The 23,565-nt window shown below is 39.8% G+C and overlaps 1 protein-coding gene across 44 annotated transcripts in view; it reads left to right on the forward strand.

The window, feature by feature from the left end:
- The first annotated feature begins 318 nt into the window (after positions 1–318).
- ap3b1a (adaptor related protein complex 3 subunit beta 1a) overlaps positions 319–23,565 on the forward strand; it is a 118,622-nt gene continuing 95,375 nt past the window's right edge. For 5 of the 44 annotated variants that reach the window (XM_051073052.1, XM_051073036.1, XM_051073055.1 and 2 more), the window contains exons 1-6: positions 7,041–7,478; positions 8,912–8,987; positions 9,146–9,220; positions 12,314–12,409; positions 12,713–12,873; positions 13,768–13,834. In XM_051073052.1, the coding sequence (XP_050929009.1) occupies positions 7,318–7,478; positions 8,912–8,987; positions 9,146–9,220; positions 12,314–12,409; positions 12,713–12,873; positions 13,768–13,834 (636 nt within the window). In that variant the 5' untranslated portion in view covers positions 7,041–7,317. Of the gene's footprint in view, positions 613–6,989; positions 7,479–8,911; positions 8,988–9,145; positions 9,221–12,313; positions 12,410–12,712; positions 12,874–13,767; positions 13,835–23,565 lie in introns of those variants that run through there. The other 39 variants (XM_051073035.1, XM_051073041.1, XM_051073044.1 and 36 more) reach the window with 24 other exon arrangements.

A 23,565-nucleotide genomic window follows, 5' to 3' on the forward strand; every position in this document is an offset into this window, starting at 1 on the left:
TGACATGATGAAATATTTAAGTCATAAAAATATGAATAACATTTTCTTTAACTCATCTATGCACCCAGGGGTTAATTAAAATTTAAAAAAATATACGTAACATACGCTGGATGACTAGCATACGCAATTTTCTGCTCACTTTTTTCCCTTTCTGATATGAACCGTATAAACGTTGTTACCTTGGCAACAGAAAGGCTCGGGGCGTTTCGACCATAGATCTAGAAATTCTAAACAAGTAGTTTCATCAAACATGACTATACAATCTTTTCTAGTTGAAGTAGATCTATGATCCCTCTGCAACTGAAGCCCTGTCATGTGACACCAACTTGTCCAGCTCACACTTCCGCTACTGCGTGTGAAAAAGTTGGGTGAAATCTCGGTGAAGTTTGGTTCTGCAGGAACTTTATACGCTCCAAACATATTCTCACGTTTAATGAACAGTTTGTAGCTCGGAAGAAGAGCGGAATACGTTTACTTATCGAGCATGTCGACGTCTGCCTTGTATAATGACCAGGGAGGAGCGGAGGCAGCGGTGGAAGCGGGTCAGGAGAGCACCCCGACCTCCTCCAGCACCGGGGCTGCCTTTGGACTTTTCAGCGCTGACTTTAAAAAGTAAGCTAGCTCAACATGTGTTCCGTCCACTGTCAGCACGGGCCATCTGCGTTAAAGTTAGACGGTTACGGTCAACTTTATGGGACTAGCTCTCAATGTGGCTGACTTGAAAAGAGGCCACCAAGACTTGTCCCTGCAGCATCAACAAGCCAGGCAGTGATGGCGAATGACGGTTAGCTGTTTGCCAGGGTGCAGTTAAATATCAAACTGTCATCACTATTTAGACGACATTTTGGTGTATACCACACACCTACTGAATTGTTCTATTTAGCCCCTGTTCATAAAGGAGAGCAAGTCTAGATTAATTCCTTGTTTGACCCTTACTGACCTCCGACTATAAGTTACATGGCTGTTTCATTAAATCCCTATGTATCCAAAAACCGATCAATATTAAAGAGATTAGTAGTTAGCACCACTAGTGATAACTGATTAATTGTTTATTCCACTTTTTAAGCCTGTTACTAGCTTCCCAAATGTCAATATTTACTAATTTCCATTTTGTTATCTATGATAGTACTTGAATGTTGGTCAGACAAAGCAAGACATTTGAATATGCTCACTTGGATCTCTGAGAATAATGTTGGGCATGTGTCATTATTTTGTTCTTTTACACACCGAAGAATCATGTGATTCATTGATTAAGAAAATTGTCAGACTTACTGAAAATGTAAGTAATTGTTTGTGCAACCTTAGAGTTCTTCTATGATGGAGAATTACTACCATGTATGAGTTTTTCTGTGTAAATTAAAGCAGTCTGATAAAACACAACTTTACAACAAATTACCACAATATAATTTAAAACAACCAATTGACCGCTTTGTCCAGCCTTGAGTCTTGGAAGCTTTAGCATATAAAGTTACAGTGATGCATTTGTTGTATGTCGTTTTCTTGCTTTGCTGGTATTCTTCCACTAGGCAGTTGCAATTAGTAGATTCAAAAATATTCAGGAGGAGAATGGATTGTGTGAGCTGTGTAGTTTAGACAGAATGGAAAGTGAGTCTCATTTTCTTTTATAATGTACACATTTTTACAATCTACGTGCATTCATTTTCTATAAAATGGCTCGACAGAATAAAATGAAATTTGCATCCAAAATGTTCATGAAATAACCCTTCAGAACCTTATTTCGTTTGTCATTATGATATATGTATTACATCAGCAAGCAGTGAGTTATAGCTAGAATTAAATGCCATTTTGACCCCCTTATTCAAAGTTTGGTTAATGATACAAATTTTATTTTAAATATGTTTTGTCCATTCCATCCATCCACTACCTATACCCTCTTACGTAACTTTCAAAACCCTGAAAAAGTCTGGTGTTCAGATAATCAAATATTAGAATCACTTTTTTAAATATGTTTAAGTTTGTTAACTTGGTCTGTCAGCTTTAACTGAAAAGCCTGGAAAAGGAGGCAGGATGGATTTTCAAATTAGTATTTGCTCTGATTTCCCCCGTATTATATAGTAAATATTTTGCCACTGACTTATGAATTTGCTGCAGACACTGATGGCCTCAAGATTTGATTGTGGAAGCCATTCTGAAAGTTGACTTTTTTCATAGTTAAGTAATAATAAATGAATGCCTCCTGAATTCATTCATTTATATAGAATATGCAACAATCAGTAAACTTTGTATAGTTATAAATAGGATTGGGACAGGTCTAACTTAATCTTAACAACACAGACTGATTAGTCTTCCAGATGAGCTTCAGTTAACAAATTTTTAAGCAGCTCAGTGAGTCTCTAACCAATGAAAAGAGTGCTTCATAAAAAGGGTACAGTAGTGGTTCTCTTCAGAGCCAGCGGGAATGACACTTAGGTTCCAGACTACATACCCTCTACATTCCTTTATTGTACTGATAGGCAGACAAAAAGTGTGTCTATGGAGAATGAAGCTGTTGAGCAGAGTAGCTTTATGTTATATGCAATTGTATGCATATTGGAACCTAGGGAATCTAGAGGAATCATTCATGTCTCAGCCTGCAGGTGGATTGGACTGCCTCATATCAAACTGTCCTCAAATGCCTTAGAGTCATGTCTTCAGTGGAGAACTACAAAATGTTACTGATCATTAGAGTTGTCATTATCTAGCTTTTACCCCATAATTCACGGAACAACATGTGTTTGAATTAGATTATGATAGGAGGTTTACTGCTTTAATTTATGCTAATTCACAAGTACTGATGATCTTACCTTTTACACATGTTCTTTTATCTTAAATCTATGAGAGCCCTGCCATGTTTATTATTCAGTGTAAAATTACTACTATAAGGTATATTTTAAATGAGAGTTAAGTGCTGTAACCATGTTTGTCAGAGATATGTGTTAAACACTAACATGAATCTGGATCACTCCACCTGTAGCCACTAGTGAGATATTAGTGGTAAAATATTAATTAATTCATTTGTGTTCAATATCACATGACATATGCAGGGTTTATGTATGGTAGGTGTATTATTACTTGACAATTTAGTAATTCACACACTGTTAAGATGTAAAAACTCACTTTAAAGAAATCTGTAATAGACTGTTTGGTTGCTTAGATTAAGGCTTTATACATAGAAGGACAATAAGGCATGTAGTTAGAGCTGCAACTAATATTTATTTTCATTATTAATTCAACTGCCAATTATTTTCTTGATTAATCAAATAAAAACAATTTTATCTATAAAAAATTAAAGAGATAGTAAAAAAAAATGACCATCAAAATTTCTCAGAGTGCAAGGTGAGATCTTCAGATGTCTTGTTTTAGTTCGAAACACCAAAATATCCAATATCCAGCCATAGAGAATAACTCTTTTACACCATCTTAACCTTTTTTTCTTACTCAGCATTTCAGTGTTCTAAAACTGAAGCTGGATTGTCAGCATGTTTTGATCATGTGTTTTGAGTTTCATCCCAGAAACCTGACACTAGAGGGCAGCCATTCATCAGTGTAACCACCCTTTGCATTTTGCAATTTCTTGTAAAATCACAGATTATACATCTATGCTGCTTTGGTTTAATGCTTTTTCAGTGGGTTAGGAACTACACACCACACCACATCTCCAGGTGTAGACCTAGTAAGCTGCTCAGTCAGTTTTAAGTACTCAGTGTTGGCTTTTGTGTACTCCTTCCAACATGAACTATGTTGTGGAGTGTTTATTACATATCCTGAAATCTGCTAGGCTTTAGTGTCATGTTACACTGCAGCTTCTCATTTTGTTCTGAGCAAGCTCTTTCTAGCCATGAAATGTAAGATGGAGTTTTATTATACTGATGACTTTCATTTGTCAAAGTGTTAAATGTTGCTTAATATGCTAAGTGAACCTCTAAGCTGTCTCACATGACCATCTACCCAGCTAGGCAAGGCTAGGTCATATGTTTATCTACCTCTAGGCCAAGCTGGATGACCAGAAAGAGAATACAAGGGGCATGAATGATGCTTCTGTTTGCACATGTCTGTCTGACACAATTCACAAGTGCCCAGGCCTGTACATCCTACTTCATGCACTGTGCCAGTGCAAGTATCTCTGTCACATAATAATGTTCTCTGCATTTATGAATCTTGCATATTTATTAATTTAAGTTAGCCACAGCTTGTTTCAGTAGTTGACAACATATTGAGTTTTGTTCTGCTAAAATTAAATCAAGTTGTGTATTTGTTATTTGTAATAGCTGAATGTTTGTCACATGTTAAGGGCACAGCAACATTCCTGTAATGTTCCGTAGTCTTAATGGCCTCTTCTTACTGACTGAGAGCTCTATGCCAGGGCCTAGCGAGGCATGGAAACATGTGACTAATTTATTATCTGTGACTAAAGAGATATTTCACTGTGGCTGAGAGCTTTGGTTGTATGGATTCACTGTGTTTACCTGAGCTGCATTAAAAATAGGATTTTGATCTTTAACTTTATTCTCAAACACTAGACAAGGTTTGTTTTTTTTGGTACCAGCTTGATCAAGAGGTGGTATTAGGTGTGTGTGAAGTGTTTGATGTGGCAAGACATTGATTGAAACACTGCAGATTGACTTGATAAAACATCGTCATTCCCTCACTGCCTAACGTTGTGTTATTTTCCAGGCTACTAGCAGCAGTTAAACAAGTCGGAAATTTAGATTTTCCAGTCATTTATGTTGCTATGGTCATTGTCTCTCGGATAATGAAAAACAAGCTCAACTCTAAGATTCAACATTATTCTACACTGTTATTCTGAAATAACTTTTTAAATCATACACGTAAATACAGATATTTCCATGTGCTACTCATTATGGTATAATTAGCTAGTAAACGTTTTGCAGTATCACAATCCATGAAAAGTCTATTTCTGCATGTTTTTAATTGAAAATACAGTAGGTTTTCTGACTGCTCACTTTGACAAACTATTAGAGAGATGGCTTCAGATATTTTAACAAGAACTTACGTATGTTCTCAGGCTTCTTGGCATCCTTGACCAAACCAGAGGTGGACAGGCTACTTTTATTTTTCCCCTGTTACAAGATAATTTATGTTTCACAGTGTGAGTTACTCCTTTTCTGACATAAGCAAACTACAGTTTTTGCTCGTAACTACTGAGGAGGATTGTGTGATATGATTGAAAGCTCAGGGCAGCTACTTCATAGACCTTGTGTTGAGATTATTTAATCATTATTTTAGACAGGCAACCAAATTTGGAAGAATTATTTATTACATACTGGATTAAAATGCGTCATACAGCTCTGGCTTTTAAAAAAAAATTAATTTAGGAAAAATGTGACTGCATCTCTTCATTCATTCATTGCTGAATGGAGGACAGTATGCAGTTCAGTGTTCAAACCACATCGGTTTTCCATGCCCACGATGAAGTCCTTTGCTAGAGAAACATACCTCACACTTTTAGAATATTTTTACTATAAAATGTCACATCTAACTAACAGTTAGCGAAACAGGGTTTCAGGCCTTGAATTGGTTAACATTATATTGACTCAGGGACATGTTTACTAAACCACCTAAACCACTCATCCTTCCCTCTGGCACTGTGGTCTTAGCAATGATCTGCATATGAATATCGGTCACGGTGCTCTGAAAGATAGATGCAACACTTTACACTAGAAAAAAATGGTACATATACATTTTTTATGGATGTTTTATGGAAGCCAAACCTAATCCAGTTCTGGAGAAGGACCTTGTTCATCAGTCTCCTGCCTCTGGCTGTATTAGCTGTCAGTTACAAAATTATAATATTATGATAATATCCAAAGTAACTGGCTAATTTAGCTCATAAGGAGGGAGTAATGTTTATACCACGTTTGAAGTTAAGAGTTGAGTATGATCATCAGCAAACCTTACTCTGTGTGTTGAAGGACAGATTTAGTGCCTAAATAAAACACAAACTGGCTTGTTTCTTCCCCCAAATTGCAGTGAAGTACAGAGCTGCTATAATGACTATGACGATGTATGTAAATGTGTTTTGTCCTCACGTATAATATTGGCATTAAATCAGATGGATGCACATGTAGCTCATTTATAATAGATATTCATTAGGAAACTGCCATAGGTAAATGTATATAATAATATAATTGGTTTCAGAAGTGGTGGAAAAAAGATTGGTGATGCTAAATATCTGCATCACACCTGGCTAGTGATGCAGATATTTGTCTGTTTAATGTGTTGTGTGAAGGTGTTGGCAACCTTCTAATCTTCATTAACATTTTAGTTAATGATTCAGTGCTTTAACATTAAACTTAAGAAAAGAAGAGCATTGTGCTATAAAAGATTGCCAGCAGAGAAAATGTCTGCTGGTAGATATTTTCACTGTAAAGACACTTGAAGACATTGATTGTGTGATACCAGCTTGTGAATATCATTAGTTGGGCAGGCCCTCAGATCAGAAAGCATAGGAGGCAAATTATGCCCCTTTTCAAAATCCTTGCATACACGTTCAGGGGTATTTCCTGGCATTCAGCTTGCTACAGTTATCTTTGATGTAGGCCTGTCCTGTTGGCCTTGTCAGCCAAACTTGGCAGTGTATGTGCTCTCAGTGGTGTCAAGCTAAAGTAGATTATTGTACAGTGGAGGTGATGAAAAGTAGCTCAGTGTTTACCCACCAGTGTAGATAAGGCCCTCCTTTTTCCCCCGGAGGGAAGTGACCAGAGTCACATACAGGCAGAGTTGCATACAGTCACAGCCAGGGAGCAGGTGAGATAGACTAGTTTCCACAGGAAAATGTACATATATAAGAAGAGAAGAGTAACAGGTTAATATAACTGGACCACAGCTGACTGGCAGGTAGTTATAGAAGGAATATGGACCTCAGCAGAAAGAGAGACGTCTTACTCGAGTGAGCAGGCACTACCCTCAAGTGTAAGGATGACTTGCCATTAGCGAGCTGGCGGGGCATCTTGTGACTTTTTTTGCCCTAGAGAAGAGGAAGGGAGTAGTGAATGACAGGCACAAAGCCAGTGGAGCCTGTGCTGTTTTTCCACCGTTCCCAGCTTTGACAGTTATGAGCAACAACGAGACGAAAAGACAACTGTAAATAAAGCCAAGAGAGCACGGCACACAGCCTGAGGAAAAGTAATTACCAGAGTTCTGTTTCACTCTTGAGTTGCTGGAAATACAGTCAGTTGGGTTTGTGGACTCTATTTTTTTAGACGGCTAACACACACACACACACACACACACACTCAAACAGAAGGAGTACTGGTTGCTGAAAGTGTTTTTGGGCTTCTGTGGAGGAAAGCCGGCATGGATGTTGGTTTCTCTTTGCGTTCGGAGGCAGCAGGAGTTATGAGGACAGCGCTGGTGTCTGCTGAGAACTTACAGCTCACTCTGAAGACCGAGCTGAGTCAGGAAGAACAGGCCCTCACACACACCAACAGTAGCCCCAAGGAGACAAACAAAGCCGGGTACTGTAGTAAGATCACACACACCACCAGTTTAACTCTGCAGACTGCTGTTAACTGTGTTTTTTTTTTTTTTTTTTTTTTTGTAACTTCTTTGACATCCTCATAGTGTTGGTTGGCAGGACACTAAAGTTTGCCATGTCTTTCAAAAAAGACCATTGTTTAAAATGTAGCTATATTAAGATCACATTTTGAAATAATTATTTTCTCAATGTTTAGTATTCTGCGTCTGTCTAACCTGGTAAATGAATCCAAAATTAATCTTCACATTATTTTTGCAGATATACAGTATATCACCATATAAGTAGCAAAATTACCTAAAAGAACCTACATTTAACGTAAACACTGTCACCATTCATAGTTTGTTCACCCGAATGTATCGAGCAGTTGATTTTTCCAACGTACAGTGTCCTGTTCAGTGTGCACGTAAATCACACACACACACACACACACAAACCAATCTAAATTGCCTGAACTCAAGATTGCTTATTTGTATAAAGTGTTATGTTTGCCTATTGAGATTTACTTGAGTTAAGATTATTGTGTTGTGAAAAAAATAGGAAAATACAATACATTTATTATTTAAAAAGATGGCTTGTGGTATAGCCATTTAACTTATCAGTATGTCCCTGCAAGATTAATAGATTTTCAGTGACATTTATTCCAATGAATTAAGATGAACCAGTTGATACTGAAACAAGACTTAACATCTGCAGCCATGCTAACAGCTCTGTGGGGCTGTACCTAGGTACAGCAGTGTTGTGAGCGAACACTAATGTCTGCATGCTAACATGATCACAAATTCAATTCAATTCAAATTTTACGTGATAGTGGCACTAGATGAAAAGTCAGGGGATCACCAAAGTTATTGCAGTTAATTGCTAAGGGAATATAAACGTGTAAATCAAATTTCATTATCAGTAAAATATTTGTTAGGATATTTCAGTCTAGACCAAAGCGGTGGATCAGCTGACAAACATAGAATGGATTGCTTATATTGGTTACATTGGTATCTCTGTCTCACATTTTGTTTTCTAATTGAACATGACCTTTTTCAGTGTGTAGCCTCTGTGTGGAACAAACAACCTGCTGTGTAGTTTTACAACAACATTGTATGTTAACATTAGCATTAGGAAAGGAATGGGTATTGTCATCATGTGAGTTTGGAGCAATTTTAATGGAAATTGCAGCTGTTGTGTTTGGTTGGGTGCTTTTTCAGTGTACCTCTTGACTCCTACAGAGCTATAGGAGCTAGCGTGACCCTTGCATGTGTACTCTGTAATCTGTGAAGCTAACACAGATGTGTTAGACACAGAGCTTTCACACTACCTTTGGTCAGGCTCGAACTTTTGAAACTGATTAGTCAAGTCACCTCAGTGGTTCTTACCTTCTCTAATGTTGACCTTAATAAGACCAACAATGTTTCCTGTCCTCAGGAATGAAGACCTTAAAGAGATGTTGGAGAGCAACAAAGAGTCGCTCAAACTGGAGGCCATGAAAAGGGTCGTCGGGGTGAGTGCATCATGGGAATTCACACACTGAACAAATCATAAATCCTTTCTTTTTAAATTAATATAAGCATTATCGTGTGTCTTCTCTCAGCTGTTGAGTTTAATATCAGTGATAAGATGGTTGGATAAAATGGTTTTATTGTTTGATTTTTTTCCCAGCTGATTGCCAAAGGGAAAAATGCATCTGAGCTATTTCCTGCTGTGGTGAAGAACGTTGCAAGTAAGAACATCGAGGTAAGACATTTTCACACTATTAAGAAATGTATCACAGGAAAACCTCATCATTCGTATTGCTACAGTTGACTGTGATGATTCATTTAATTCTCGTGCAAATAAGCATGTGGGTTCTCCACATGACGTCACAGAGGGAACTTCCTCATACAGAACAATAGTAGGCTCATGTGGATTGAATTCATTTGAAACCTTTTCATTAATTTAGTTTATGCTTATTTGTTTGGTTAATTATTATTGTTATAGTTATTATTATTATTTTTCACATTAGTTTGCCTGTTTTTAAGTACAAAAAGCACAGACTCCCATGGGTTTTACTCAAGAAAAATGGCTAATTTAATTAATCAGATTTACCAAAAGAATGTACAAAACAAAATAAATAGATAAATAAGATTAGTTGTAGAAATGTGGTACAGTGGCACACATCTGCTCTTCCAAAAATCCAAGTTTACCATGTCTGTTGAAATATCCAAAGCTCTTAGGCTGTGTATATATATATATATATATATATATATATATATGTAGAAAAGATATTCAGAAACAGTGCAACTCTATATACAATGAGGTACTGGACTGACCATAGGGTCCACAGGGACAAATCCCAATGGGAATTGAAAAAAAAAAAAAATCCATAAAGTCGGTCCCAGTCCAGGGCTGCAATTCTGTCCCAGTCTGCCAGTCAAGTGAATGCCCATCAGAGGTTCACTCTTGGTCTACCACAGTTTCTATCACTCTCCCTCTTTGGCCCTCTTTGCCTCCTCTGACAACGGGGCCCTTTCTCTTTTGCCCGGTAGAGTTTCCACTGTTACCCTGGTTGTCCCACTGACCACTATTTCCACTACCTGGGGAAAGCTATCCATTGCTACTGGGGAAACCAAAGTGTTGTCCTTTTTCTGTTTTGGTTGTGCTGTGGCTGGAATGCTTCCTTTATGCTCTAACTTGAATCTAAATTGTTCCGCTAAAGTTCATGCCGGGTAGCAGACAGAGTCTTATAGGTAACCAATCTAAACTATTAAGGTATTATAATTCTATAGCCATTACATTCTGCAATTAACATTTACTTCATAATGGTAAGTTGAAAAAAAAAAAGTTGTCTGTCACAAATTTTGTATTTTCATGCCAACAAATGGGTCAGGTCTGTGTTTCGTCTTCTGTTCGAAATCCAAGATCTGTCTGCCATTTAACTTAAACCAGCGAGCAGAATTAGACTTTTTATTTGCCATCAGAAGATAATTCATGTATGTTTTGCAGTTATCCTTTTTGTGAGCTGTACTTGTAATAATTTTGACCTCTCTAGAGATCTGTGATCAAACTTATTTTTCCTTTATCAACCAATAGTAGCACAACCAGTTTTATTATTGCAAAACATAATTTGGTGCAGCAGAAGCATATAGACATAGTAACTTACTTTGGGCCTGTGTTAATACTCCACTATATCTCAGCCTTGACAGACTATTCAAGTGAATGACCAAAACACTAAGCAATAGCTCAAGAGGGGTTCCCATGCCCAGAGCCTGTGAATATTGATTAGCAGCAGCAGAATAATCAGGTAGCGTGAGGGGCAGCATGTGAGTGGGGGGCCTGAAACCGGGTGCTGTGTGCAAGGCATGCAGCCGAAGCAACTCATGGCAGGGTAGGGGAGCAGGTGGGTGGAAGTAATTGGCAGAGGAGAGCCCACAGTCACGTCTCCTCTCTCCCACCTCATACACACCAGCTGCTAAGGTAGCGTGAGGTCCTGGACTATGTTTTCTCTCTCTCTCGGTTTCTTTTGCTCGCTCTTCCACACTCTACTCACCTACAGTATATCTCACTAAAAATGGCCTCTTGCCTTGTTCCCACCCTCATCCTCCCTTTCTCCTTGTCTCTGTGAGCTGCCATTGATCCTCACTAAATAGAAAACAGCACAAGAGCATGCAGTTTATTGACAGTGTTGCGTGATTTAATAGCAGTCCTCTTTATTTTCTTTAATCATTGCTGCACTTCATTTTAACACCACTTATCATACATGAATGTGTGTTTGTATTTTTTGTCACAGTTGTGAATATTCTGAATTCCTATACAAGTTACAAGTACAGAAATTATATAAAAAAACAAACAAACAAACATAAAATCTCATCTGATGCTGTGCAAGTTTCACTTGTAGAGCCTTTTATCGTCTACTTAAAGGTTCAAAATGAAATCAGTTGAGTACTTTGTGGTCATAGAGACCAGATCCTTGAGGGCACATAGGTCGTGTCTCCTTTTATAGTGAGTAATGCCATTAATTCCAGCAGTAATGACCAGAACGATGATTGAGAAGTGTGGTGCACTGCTGCAGGTCAATACTCGCTGTCTTAGAAAGCATGGTGCTGATTACTGGATAAAGCTCTTGGTGATTGTACCTAAACTGTAACCTTACCCCTGACCTCAAACTTAAATCAGTTCCTGAATTAAATGATAAATGCCTCCTCAAGTAAATCATCTTTTTTCATAACCGCGTTTCTTCCACTTCCATGATCTGTAAATCCACAGCCTTATAGGCAGCAATCAGCTCTGTTTCTTCTTCTCTCTTGCTGAATAGCTGGTGTGAATCAGCAGAGGAGCAACCTTTGGTCTCTACTCAAACTTGTAAGAAAAGCAAGACAAATATTATCTCAGGCTTTCCTGCACGAAAAGAAGAGGTGCGGAAGCCAAAACACAAAACGGGGGGCAAATAATTCAATGGCAATTTTAGAAAGGAACAAAAATACATAACCTCATTCTCTGCCTGAAACAACACTGGACTGAGTCTGCAGCTAGCAATACCAGGAAAGGAAAATGCTCTATATCAACTTTTTTTCCCCCCACCCCTTGAAGTAATAAATTAAAAATTCCCATAGAAAAACTAAGCTAAAAGAAGGCTCTCTTTGTTGCTTAATTCATTATTGTTCATTTTATCACTTTTATAGCCCTAGTCTTTTATCTTTTTTTTGGATGTAAAAACACACAGCACATCCTCTCACACAGACCTGTTTAAGAATGCAGCTCGTTTTCTGGATTGTTTTCCCCATGTGTTGCATTAATACCCCATTACAGCTGGTTCAACTTATTGCTGTTTGATTTAATTGTCCTTTGCAGCTTAAGAAGCTGGTGTATGTCTACCTGGTGAGGTATGCAGAGGAGCAGCAGGACCTGGCTCTACTATCCATCAGCACCTTCCAGCGGGCCCTGAAGGTAATATTTCTACTTCCTGTCTTCTGCATTTCTCTTTTTGAGAATCTGTCATTTTTAATGTGGATACATGTTGTGACCAGGAGAGTCAAATAATGCTGCCTTTTCTTTTCTTCTTCTTTTTTTTTCCTTTTTTCATTGTTGCTGAGATGTTAACCATGTTCTTTTTGTGTAAATGATAAATGTTGTCAGTTGGCATAATCTCTGTTGGAAAAGTTCTGTATAATATGTAACCTTGATGTCTGTGAAATGCTTCAGGTACAGTAATAATTCTTTCACACACTGACACACATCTCTTTGTGTCAGGACCCAAACCAGTTCATCCGGGCCAGTGCACTGAGGGTTTTGTCCAGTATCCGTGTCCCCATAATTGTCCCCATCATGATGCTGGCCATCAAGGAGGCAGCAGCTGACCTGTCCCCATATGTCAGGAAGACTTCTGCCCATGCTATCCAGAAGCTCTTCAGGTACAGTTTCCCAGGGCTGCAACACCAGCTGTAGACATCACTGGATAAAGCTAATATTAGTGGCTTCACACGTTAGCTTAGCTGGCTCTCTGTACCACTTCATTCCTGAGCAGTGAACTGAGAAGTTAATACAGTAAATGTTGGGTAATGTTGACAGAAAGGGTTTTGCCTTGCCCTTATCTTTCTGTTATCAGCTTAATCTTTCTAAGACTCATGTGGATCAAAGAATGAATGAGTCCTTGAAATATGAACAAAGTAATAAAACTGAACCTGAACAGATCAGTTGCGTATTTGATTCAGTGCTTGATGTCAATAGATTTTTTACAAGACTGGGGGCTGTGTCTGAAATCGCTCCCTGTTTACTTTGTCGTGCCACACTATTTACTGTGCACTGTTTTATTCTGAGTCTGAAACGTATCCTCTATATAGTGCACTTAAAAATTCCTATAATGGAATGAAAAAGTAATGTGATTATTTTCTTGATTAATCCTTTAATCATTTGGCATATAAAATAGTGAAAGTTAAATGGTCAACCAATGGTCCAAACCCTAAAAAGATCTAGTTTACTATAAGATATGACAAAGAAAAACAGCAAATCATCACATTTTAGAAGCTTTAACTTGCAAATGTTTTGAAGTTTTTCTTAAAAAGGGACTCAAATGGTTGATTATTGAAATCCTGACTAATCGTCTGTTATATAGGGAGTGAGTGAATGATCCTTGGTCATTATGTACACAACTTCAATCAAAAAATAAAACAAGCTTATAGATAGTTGATCTGTATTCTGAACACACAGAGGCAACATGATTTGATTTGCAAGTCATCAAGTTTTCATGTTATGTCAATAACTGCCATTCATTAGATATCATATATTTATTTCTCTTTTGTCTTCAGTCTGGATCCAGACCAGAAGGAGCAGCTGATCGAAGTGATAGAGAAACTATTGAAAGATAAAAGCACAGTAAGTACAAACTGAGCAGTAAATGCTTTACATATCCATGTTGGAGAATGCAGACCACTGGAGGGCGCCCCAGTCAAGCAATTCTCCTCTTTGCTCTCCATCCCACAGCTCATTCGGCAATGCCATGGTTTGTTAACACCCACTTAAACCCACACATCTTCAGATGCTCCTTGTTAAGTGTCCATTTGGAAGGAATTTTCGCACTGATGCTAGTGTCAGCTTAATTTTCTCAAAGGCCAACTTCTTCTCTTTTTTTCCAGAATGAACCGTAAATGAGTTGGATTCTCAAATTCTGTGTTTAGGCCAGTCACAGACACAATGCCCACAGCCCATTAGAAGTCAGTAGGCAGCACATTAATTTGAGGAGGTCACAGTGAATACTAAGGGTGTTTAAATGCCAATTTCAAATATGTAGACGTTGGCTACAGAATGCAGAGTGTGTTGCGTTTGTTCGTGCAAGTCATGCACAGTTTGTTGTAATTATGTATTCATAGCATATACCTATCATTATACAAACAAAACAAAGCAGCTCAGGCCAAGGGGGGATGGAAAGCCCAGTACCAGATGCATAGCATATTTAGCCCCAGACGCTAACGAAGACAGATGACTTCTCCCCGTTGGAGCCCACATTGTGAGGCTGGGGACAGAGAGAGAGGGCACTATCATCACACAGACACACAAGCACTATCAGTTGGTGATGAATGGTGAAAAACCCAAACATAGTGGATACTTAATAGCTATCAGGCAATGCATTTTTATGATGTGAGGATGGTGCTATGTACCATTTGGAAGTCCCATAACAATGAACAGTCTTCTCGCCAGTTCACTTCAATACTATCGGAGAATGTCTTGTTGAATCAGTGCTGTGAGGTGCTCTTGCTGTTCTTGGTGTAATACCGAAAGGCCAGAGAATTTACACATGTAGGTCAGTTTATTAAAACAGGTCAGCCTCTAACAGTTCTATGTCTTCAGTAGCTCTGCAGGAAATAAACTCATGATGTCATCAGGGTTATTTCAGCGTAGGCTTGGAGACCACGCGTTTGAAACAGAAAACTGTGTGGTGTGTGAATTTTAAATGGCAGGGTTGAAGAGATGCTACTAGACCCATACTAGTGACTAAAAATTCTATCTCAGTCTCTCACCTGTTATGGAAGTGCAAAACTAAATCGCAGAAGACAGTGCCTTTTTAGTAATAGTGTGATGATACTGTAGAGACCCTGCTCATGACAACCACCCAGTAATGGAGTTGTTGAGAGGCATGTTTGAAACATTTATATTTTAATGAAATTCTTTTCCAACGTTATTAAAAGTGCTTGCATGAGTTGACGTTATGAGCAGGTAATGACATTTATTTGAGTGTCTATCTATTTGTTTTTCAAATTGCTTGCTCTCTGAGGGGTCACCAAGATTTTGAGCCAATTACAGTTTGCACTACACAAGAGGCGGTTGCCTACCACATTAACACACAGAAACACATTAATATCTATGGACAGTTTAGAGATTCCAGTCTATCTTACCTTTCTAAACCTTTTTCATAGCAGATATATTGACAAGTCATGGTAGGAAAAACAAAGCTGTAATTAATAACAATAATGATGGTTCCATCTGAGTTTGAGGGTCCAGGTATTGTACATTACTGGCTTACTGGAGTACTTAAATGGAATAAAGCCAACATTAATACATGACAATACAATGACATGTCAAAGTGTCTGTTTTGAAAAAGGTCTGCTTCTTTGTGACAAGGCTACTGTAATGGTTAGTCATATCTGTCTTGATCTTACTACTGTAAAGCGCCTTGAGATAATGTATGCTGTGATTTGGCGCTATACAAATGAAATTGAACTTGAACTGAATCTGTATATTCTTTTCACGGCAGATGTTTTGGTAAAACAAATTTGGTAACAATGGCTCAGTTTCATTATGTATTGCAGAATACCAGGTCTTGCTATAACATGTCAAAATATCTGCTCTGAAAAAGCTCATGCCACCACATTTTCTTTTCAGGCTTAAAACAGCCAGCTTTTCAGATATCTTGGACTTTCCAGTGCAGTTTTGCTATATGTGATGTTAATCGATCAATTTAACTACAAATCAGTGAATTCATTTAGGTAAAAGCTATTTAGCTGATGTCACTACGCTGCCTGTTAAAGAAGGAAACATTTGGTTATTGTTCCAGGCCATGGCATTGTCCAGGCCTCCTGACATTTACCTTTACAGATGTGCCTGTTTGGTTAAATGGCTGTGACACATGGGGGGCCTGCTTATAGGGAGGATGGTTTAAAGAGAAAATGGGAAGGCCTGATGACAGAGACAACATAGGAGTTTGTGCAGCTGTTTTACCGTGATGGATCTATTATCCAGCCATTACAAGATAAATTAAAGCTGCGAGCAGCGTTGAACGGGCCCTCGCACCCGGCGTCCGTCGGGGGAGCGGCGACCGCGGGACCCCGGCAACCGCGGGGTCAACGCAGGTCGCAGGGCACACGCTGGCGTAACAGTTCACACTTCCCAGATGTAAAAATTTTAAATAAAAGCTTTTATGCTAATTATTTTCTGTGATAATATTATTCAGAGCTCATCATCTGTGACAGATCATGGCTCTATTGACTGTAACCTCCCTGTGGCAGCTTCTCACAGACACAATCAACTCCTCTTCCCCTCCCCCCTCAGACACACACAGACACACACACACAGAGACCCCCTTCCAAAAACCCATCAAAGAGTAATACAATGGCTCCATCTGTAGGATAAAGTAGAGAGTCGCAACAGGAAGTTACCCCAAAATCTGAGGTTTCAAACAGGAAGTTGGGTTTCCGAACTTTGACGGGCCAGAACCGGCACACGCTTCGACCCAAACTCACAATTTTCGGAGCCAGTCTTCCAAAAATCCTTAAGTCTGTCCTGACAACATTTGAAGTGAATCTGGTCACCCGTCTAGAAACTGGACATCACACTATAAAATATGTCATTTCCTGCTATAAATAGGTGGTGCTACAACAATTGTATGAATATTGACATATGGATGTGTGCAGATAGGTACCATTAACAATCCTGTAAAGTTTGATGCAGTTTGGACAAAGTATGGCCGAAATATAGCAAATTTAAAGCAACTTCCTGTTTTGTGGCGAGTGATCGAACTTTGAGGGGCCATAACTTCCACGCCCTTCAATGAAAAGTCCGAAACTTTTGCAATTTAACTTCGTCTATGTCTTAAGAACAAATTATCAAATTTTGAAGTCAATCGGATAATGCGTCTAGGACTAGTTCGCGTTCAAGCGACCCCTGGAAATGGCCAAAAACACACAATTTTTTCACCTTCCGGTCAAAATAAAAATACTTTCTGTTGGGTTTAGAATATGGCTCCAAGAGACTTTTTGGTGCGTCATGGGATGTTACATATGTGTGCAGATTTTCAGATTTTTAGGCGCAACGGGCTTGAGGGGCTGTTCCGTTAAAAATGTAGGTGGCGCTACCGAGGCCATTTTGCCACACCCATGCTCAAGACCCCTAAATTCTTAAATTTTTCGCCGTGCCTGACGCGTCTGCAAATTTTCAGGAGTTTTGACGCCTTTTAAGGCCCTCAAAAAGGCGATCAAAGAGGCGGAAAAAGAAGAAAAAAAATAATAATAATAATAATTAAAGCTGCGAGCAGCGTTGAACGGGCCCTCGCACCCGGCGCCCGTCGGGGGAGCGGCGACCGCGGGACTCCGGCAACCGCGGGGTCAACGCAGGTCGCAGGGCACACGCTGGCGTAACAGTTCACACTTCCGAGATGTAAAAATTTTAAATAAAAGTTTTTATGCTAATTATTTTCTGTGATAATATTTTTCAGAGCTCATCATCTGTGACAGCTCTTGGCTCTCTTGACTGTAACCTCCCTGTGGCAGCTTCTCACAGACTCAATCAACTCCTCTTCCCCTCCCCCTCAAACACAAACACAAACACCCACACACACACAAACACACAGAGAAATACCCCCTCCCAAAAGGAGATAAAACTCAGTTTTAACTTGAGTTTACAAGCTTTGAGCTTTGAGCAAAAGCATTTTTTTAAGTTCTGTTATTGGGTGCATATATAAATCATTTGTGCTTAAACAAGGCTTATAATGAAGTTATTTGAACAGTGAATATCTCATCTGCCTAAAGTCAGGGCGAAGCCACTAACCAGCTGTAGGGATGGGTATCATTAGGATTTTATCTTTATCCATACAGACCCCTATCAGTCCAGCTCAGACTGTTACTGGTTTAAGAGAGTGAAGTTTATAGCAATTTGCAAAATTTGGAGATTAGTGACAAACTAACCAGTTAGACTACATACAGACAAGCTTTCATTTTAGCTGTTAGTAACAGTTTGCCATGAGCTTAACCAGCGTGCTGTGCTTCCTGTTAAACATGTCATGAGACTGTGGACAACGCTGAAAATATTACTTTACTAACTACTGGCCGAACAGGCGCTTTTACAAAGAAAAGGTAAAGGCCAGCAGCTTTTACTTTTCAATGCACTTGTCGTCAACTTGAGTGGCTTATATTCAGCTGGTTCACCTCGACGCTGGAGGACCTAGTGAACTTTTCCTGTCGCCGTACACTGAGTAAGACGAAAAAATCAGCTGACCCCGTGTGAAATTTCCTAACTGATCAAAACCAAACTGTAAAGACAGCATCAATCCACGCTCAGCTTTGGTCAAGAGGAGACATATGGTAAGATTACATGAATTCATGTAATCTTCTTTGAGACTACAATTTCAGACTTAACTAAGTCATTCACTAGTGTCTTGGCAGCGTTTATGGGTTCTTTAGACAGGTCTCTAACTGGTTTTCTTTCCAGGGTCATTGAAATCTTTGGCTTCCTACCTCTGCCAGGCTTGTTCTGCACAGTGTGGCTCTCCTTGAATTTCTCGGTGACGCTTCTCATTTGAGTTCTTGACGCTTGGAAATGCTGTTATAACTTTGTATATCCTTCTCCTGCTTCCTAAGCATCGACAATTCTTCAAGTCTACAGTGATTTCCTTAGTTTTTGGCATGATGCTTTCTCAAGTGACAGCTCAAATCTTAACTGAAGTTTTTATACCGCGTGTAAAGCAGCTCTTGGCTCTCCTGACTGTAACCTCTCTGTGGCAGCTTCTCACAGACTGAATCAACTCTTCTTCCCCTCCCCCCTCAAACACAAACACAAACACAAACACACACACACACACACACACACACACACACAGACACACACACACAGAGACCCCTTCCAAAAACCCATCAAAGAGTAATACAATGGCTCCATCTATAGGATAAAGTAGAGAGTCGCAACAGGAAGTTACCCCAAAATCTGAGGTTTCAAACAGGAAGTTGGGTTTCCAAACTTTGACGGGCCAGAACCGGCACACGCTTCGACCAAAACTCACAATTTTCGGAGCCAGTCTTCTAAAAAATTCCTCAAGGAGGGGCTGACAACATTTGAAGTGAATCTGGTCACCCGTCTAGAAACTGGACATCACACTATAAAATATGTCATTTCCTGCTATAAATAGGTGGTGCTACAACAATTGTATGAATATTGACATATGGATGTGTGCAGATAGGTACCATTAACAATCCTGTAAAGTTTGATGCAGTTTGGACAAAGTATGGCCGAAATATAGCAAAAATAAAGCAACTTCCTGTTTCGTGGCGAGTAATCGAACTTTGAGGGGCCATAACTTCCACGCCCTTCAACAAAAACTCAAAATCTGCCGCAATTTAACATCGTCTATGTCTTAAGAACATACTATTAAGTTTTGAAGTCAATCGGATAATGCGTCTAGGACTAGTTCGCGTTCAAGCGACCCCTGGAAATGGCCAAAAACACACAATTTTTTCACCTTCCGGTCAAAATAAAAATACTTTCTGTTGGGTTTAGAATATGGCTCCAAGAGACTTTTTGGTGCGTCATGGGATGTTACATATGTGTGCAGATTTTCAGATTTTTAGGCGCAACGGGCTTGAGGGGCTGTTCCGTTTAAAAATGTAGGTGGCGCTACCGAGGCCATTTTACCACACCCATGCTCAAGACCCCTAAATTATTAAATTTTTCGCCGTGCCTGACGCGTCTGCAAATTTTGGTAAGTTTTCACGCATGTTAAGGCCCTCAAAAAGCCGATCTAAGAGGCGGAAAAAGAAGAAAAAAAATAATAATAATAATAATAATAATAATTAAAGCTGCGAGCAGCGTTGAACGGGCCCTCGCACCCGGCGCCCGTCGGGGGAGCGGCGACCGCGGGACCCCGGCAACCGCGGGGTCAACGCAGGTCGCAGGGCACACGCTGGCGTAACAGTTCACACTTCCCAGATGTAAAAATTTAAAATAAAAGCTTTTATGCTAATTATTTTCTGTGATAATATTTTTCAGAGCTCATCATCTGTGACAGCTCTTGGCTCTCCTGACTGTAACCTCCCTGTGGCAGCTTCTCACAGACACAATCAACTCCTCTTCCCCTCCCCCCTCAGACACACACAGACACACACACACACAGAGACCCCCTTCCAAAAACCCATCAAAGAGTAATACAATGGCTCCATCTGTAGGATAAAGTAGAGAGTCGCAACAGGAAGTTACCCCAAAATCTGAGGTTTCAAACAGGAAGTTGGGTTTCCGAACTTTGACGGGCCAGAACCGGCACACGCTTCGACCAAAACTCACAATTTTCGGAGCCAGTCTTCCAAAAATCCTTAAGTCTGTCCTGACAACATTTGAAGTGAATCTGGTCACCCGTCTAGAAACTGGACATCACACCATAAAATATGTCATTTCCTGCTATAAATAGGTGGTGCTACAACAATTGTATGAATATTGACATATGGATGTGTGCAGATAGGTACCATTAACAATCCTGTAAAGTTTGATGCAGTTTGGACAAAGTATGGCCGAAATATAGCAAATTTAAAGCAACTTCCTGTTTTGTGGCGAGTGATCGAACTTTCAGGGGCCATAACTTCCACGCCCTTCAATGAAAAGTCCGAAACTTTTGCAATTTAACTTCGTCTATGTCTTAAGAACAAATTATCAAATTTTGAAGTCAATCGGATAATGCGTCTAGGACTAGTTCGCGTTCAAGCGACCCCTGGAAATGGCCAAAAACACACAATTTTTTCACCTTCCGGTCAAAATAAAAATACTTTCTGTTGGGTTTAGAATATGGCTCCAAGAGACTTTTTGGTGCGTCATGGGATGTTACATATGTGTGCAGATTTTCAGATTTTTAGGCGCAACGGGCTTGAGGGGCTGTTCCGTTAAAAATGTAGGTGGCGCTACCGAGGCCATTTTGCCACACCCATGCTCAAGACCCCTAAATTCTTAAATTTTTCGCCGTGCCTGACGCGTCTGCAAATTTTCAGGAGTTTTGACGCATTTTAAGGCCCTCAAAAAGGCGATCAAAGAGGCGGAAAAAGAAGAAAAAAAATAATAATAATAATAATAATAATAAACCGAACGAAAACAAGAGGGTCCTTGCAACTCGTTGCATGGCCCCGTTGGGCCCACGCAACTCGTTGCTCGGGCCCTAATAATAATAATAATAAACAGACCGAAAACAAGAGGGTCCTTGCAACTCGTTGCATGGCCCCGTTGGGCCCACGCAACTCGTTGCTCGGGCCCTAATTAAAGCTGCGAGCAGCGTTGAACGGGCCCTCGCACCCGGCGCCCGTCGGGGGAGCGGCGACCGCGGGACCCCGGCAACCGCGGGGTCAACGCAGGTCGCAGGGCACACGCTGGCGTAACAGTTCACACTTCCGAGATGTAAAAATTTAAAATAAAAGCTTTTATGCTAATTATTTTCTGTGATAATATTTTTCAGAGCTCATCATCTGTGACAGCTCTTGGCTCTCCTGACTGTAACCTCTCTGTGGCAGCTTCTCACAGACTCAATCAACTCCTCTTCCCCTCCCCCCTCAAACACAAACACAAACACAAACACACACACACACACAGATACCCCCTCCCAAAAGGAGATAAAACTCAGTTTTAACTTGAGTTTACAAGCTTTGAGCTTTGAGCAAAAGCATTTTTTTGCAAGTTCTGTTATTGGGTGCATATATAAATCATTTATGCTTAAACAAGGGTTATAATGAAGTTATTTGAACAGTGAATATCTCATCTGCCTAAAGTCAGGGCGAAGCCACTAACCAGCTGTAGGGATGGGTATCATTAGGATTTTATCTTTATCCATACAGACTCCTATCAGTCCAGCTCAGACTGTTACTGGTTTAAGAGAGTGAAGTTTATAGCAATTTGCCAAATTTGGAGATTAGTGACAAACTAACCAGTTAGACTACATACAGACAAGCTTTCATTTTAGCTGTTAGTAACAGTTTGCCATGAGCTTAACCAGCGTGCTGTGCTTCGTGTTAAACATGTCATGAGACTGTGGACAACGCTGAAAATATTACTTTACTAACTACTGGCCGAACAGGCGCTTTTACAAAGAAAAGGTAAAGGCCAGCAGCTTTTACTTTTCAATGCACTTGTCGTCAACTTGAGTGGCTTATATTCAGCTGGTTCACCTCGACGCCGGTGGACCTAGTGCACTTTTCCTGTCGCCGTACACTGAGTAACACGAAAAAAATCAGCTGACCCCGTGTGAAATTTCCTAACTGATCAAAACCAAACTGTAAAGACAGCATCAATCCACGCTCAGCTTTGGTCAAGGGGAGACATATGGTAAGATTACATGAATTCATGTAATCTTCTTTGAGGCTACAATTTCAGACTTAACTAAGTCATTCACTAGTGTCTTGGCAGCGTTTATGGGTTCTTTAGACAGGTCTCTCACTGGTTTTCTTTCCAGGGTCATTGAAATCTTTGGCTTCCTACCTCTGCCAGGCTTGTTCTGCACAGTGTGGCTCTCCTTGAATTTCTCGGTGACGTTTCTCATTTGAGTTCTTGACGCTTGGAAATACTGTTATAACTTTGTATATCCTTCTCCTGCTTCCTGAGCATCGACAATTCTTCAAGTCTACAGTGATTTCCTTAGTTTTTGGCATGATGCTTTCTCAAGTGACAGCTCAAATCTTAACTGAAGTTTTTATACCGCGTGTAAAGCAGCTCTTGGCTCTCCTGACTGTAACCTCTCTGTGGCAGCTTCTCACAGACTCAATCAACTCCTCTTCCCCTCCCCCCTCAAACACAAACACAAACACACACACACACACACACACACACACACAGAGACCCCCTTCCAAAAACCCATCAAAGAGTAATACAATGGCTCCATCTATAGGATAAAGTAGAGAGTCGCAACAGGAAGTTACCCCAAAATCTGAGGTTTCAAACAGGAAGTTGGGTTTCTGAACTTTGACGGGCCAGAACCGGCACACGCTTCGACCAAAACTCACAATTTTCGGAGCCAGTCTTCCAAAAAATCCTCAAGGAGGGGCTGACAACATTTGAAGTGAATCTGGTCACCCGTCTAGAAACTGGACATCACACTATAAAATATGTCATTTCCTGCTATAAATAGGTGGCGCTACAACAATTGTATGAATATTGACATATGGATGTGTGCAGATAGGTACCATTAACAATCCTGTAAAGTTTGATGCAGTTTGGACAAAGTATGGCCGAAATATAGCAAATATAAAGCAACTTCCTGTTTCGTTGCGAGTAATCGAACTTTGAGGGGCCATAACTTCCACGCCCTTCAATGAAAAGTCCGAAACTTTTGCAATTTAACATCGTCTATGTCTTAAGAACAAATTATCAAATTTTGA

This window comes from Lates calcarifer, linkage group LG9 (genome assembly GCF_001640805.2).
Source record: "Lates calcarifer isolate ASB-BC8 linkage group LG9, TLL_Latcal_v3, whole genome shotgun sequence".
NCBI lineage: Eukaryota > Metazoa > Chordata > Actinopteri > Centropomidae > Lates > Lates calcarifer.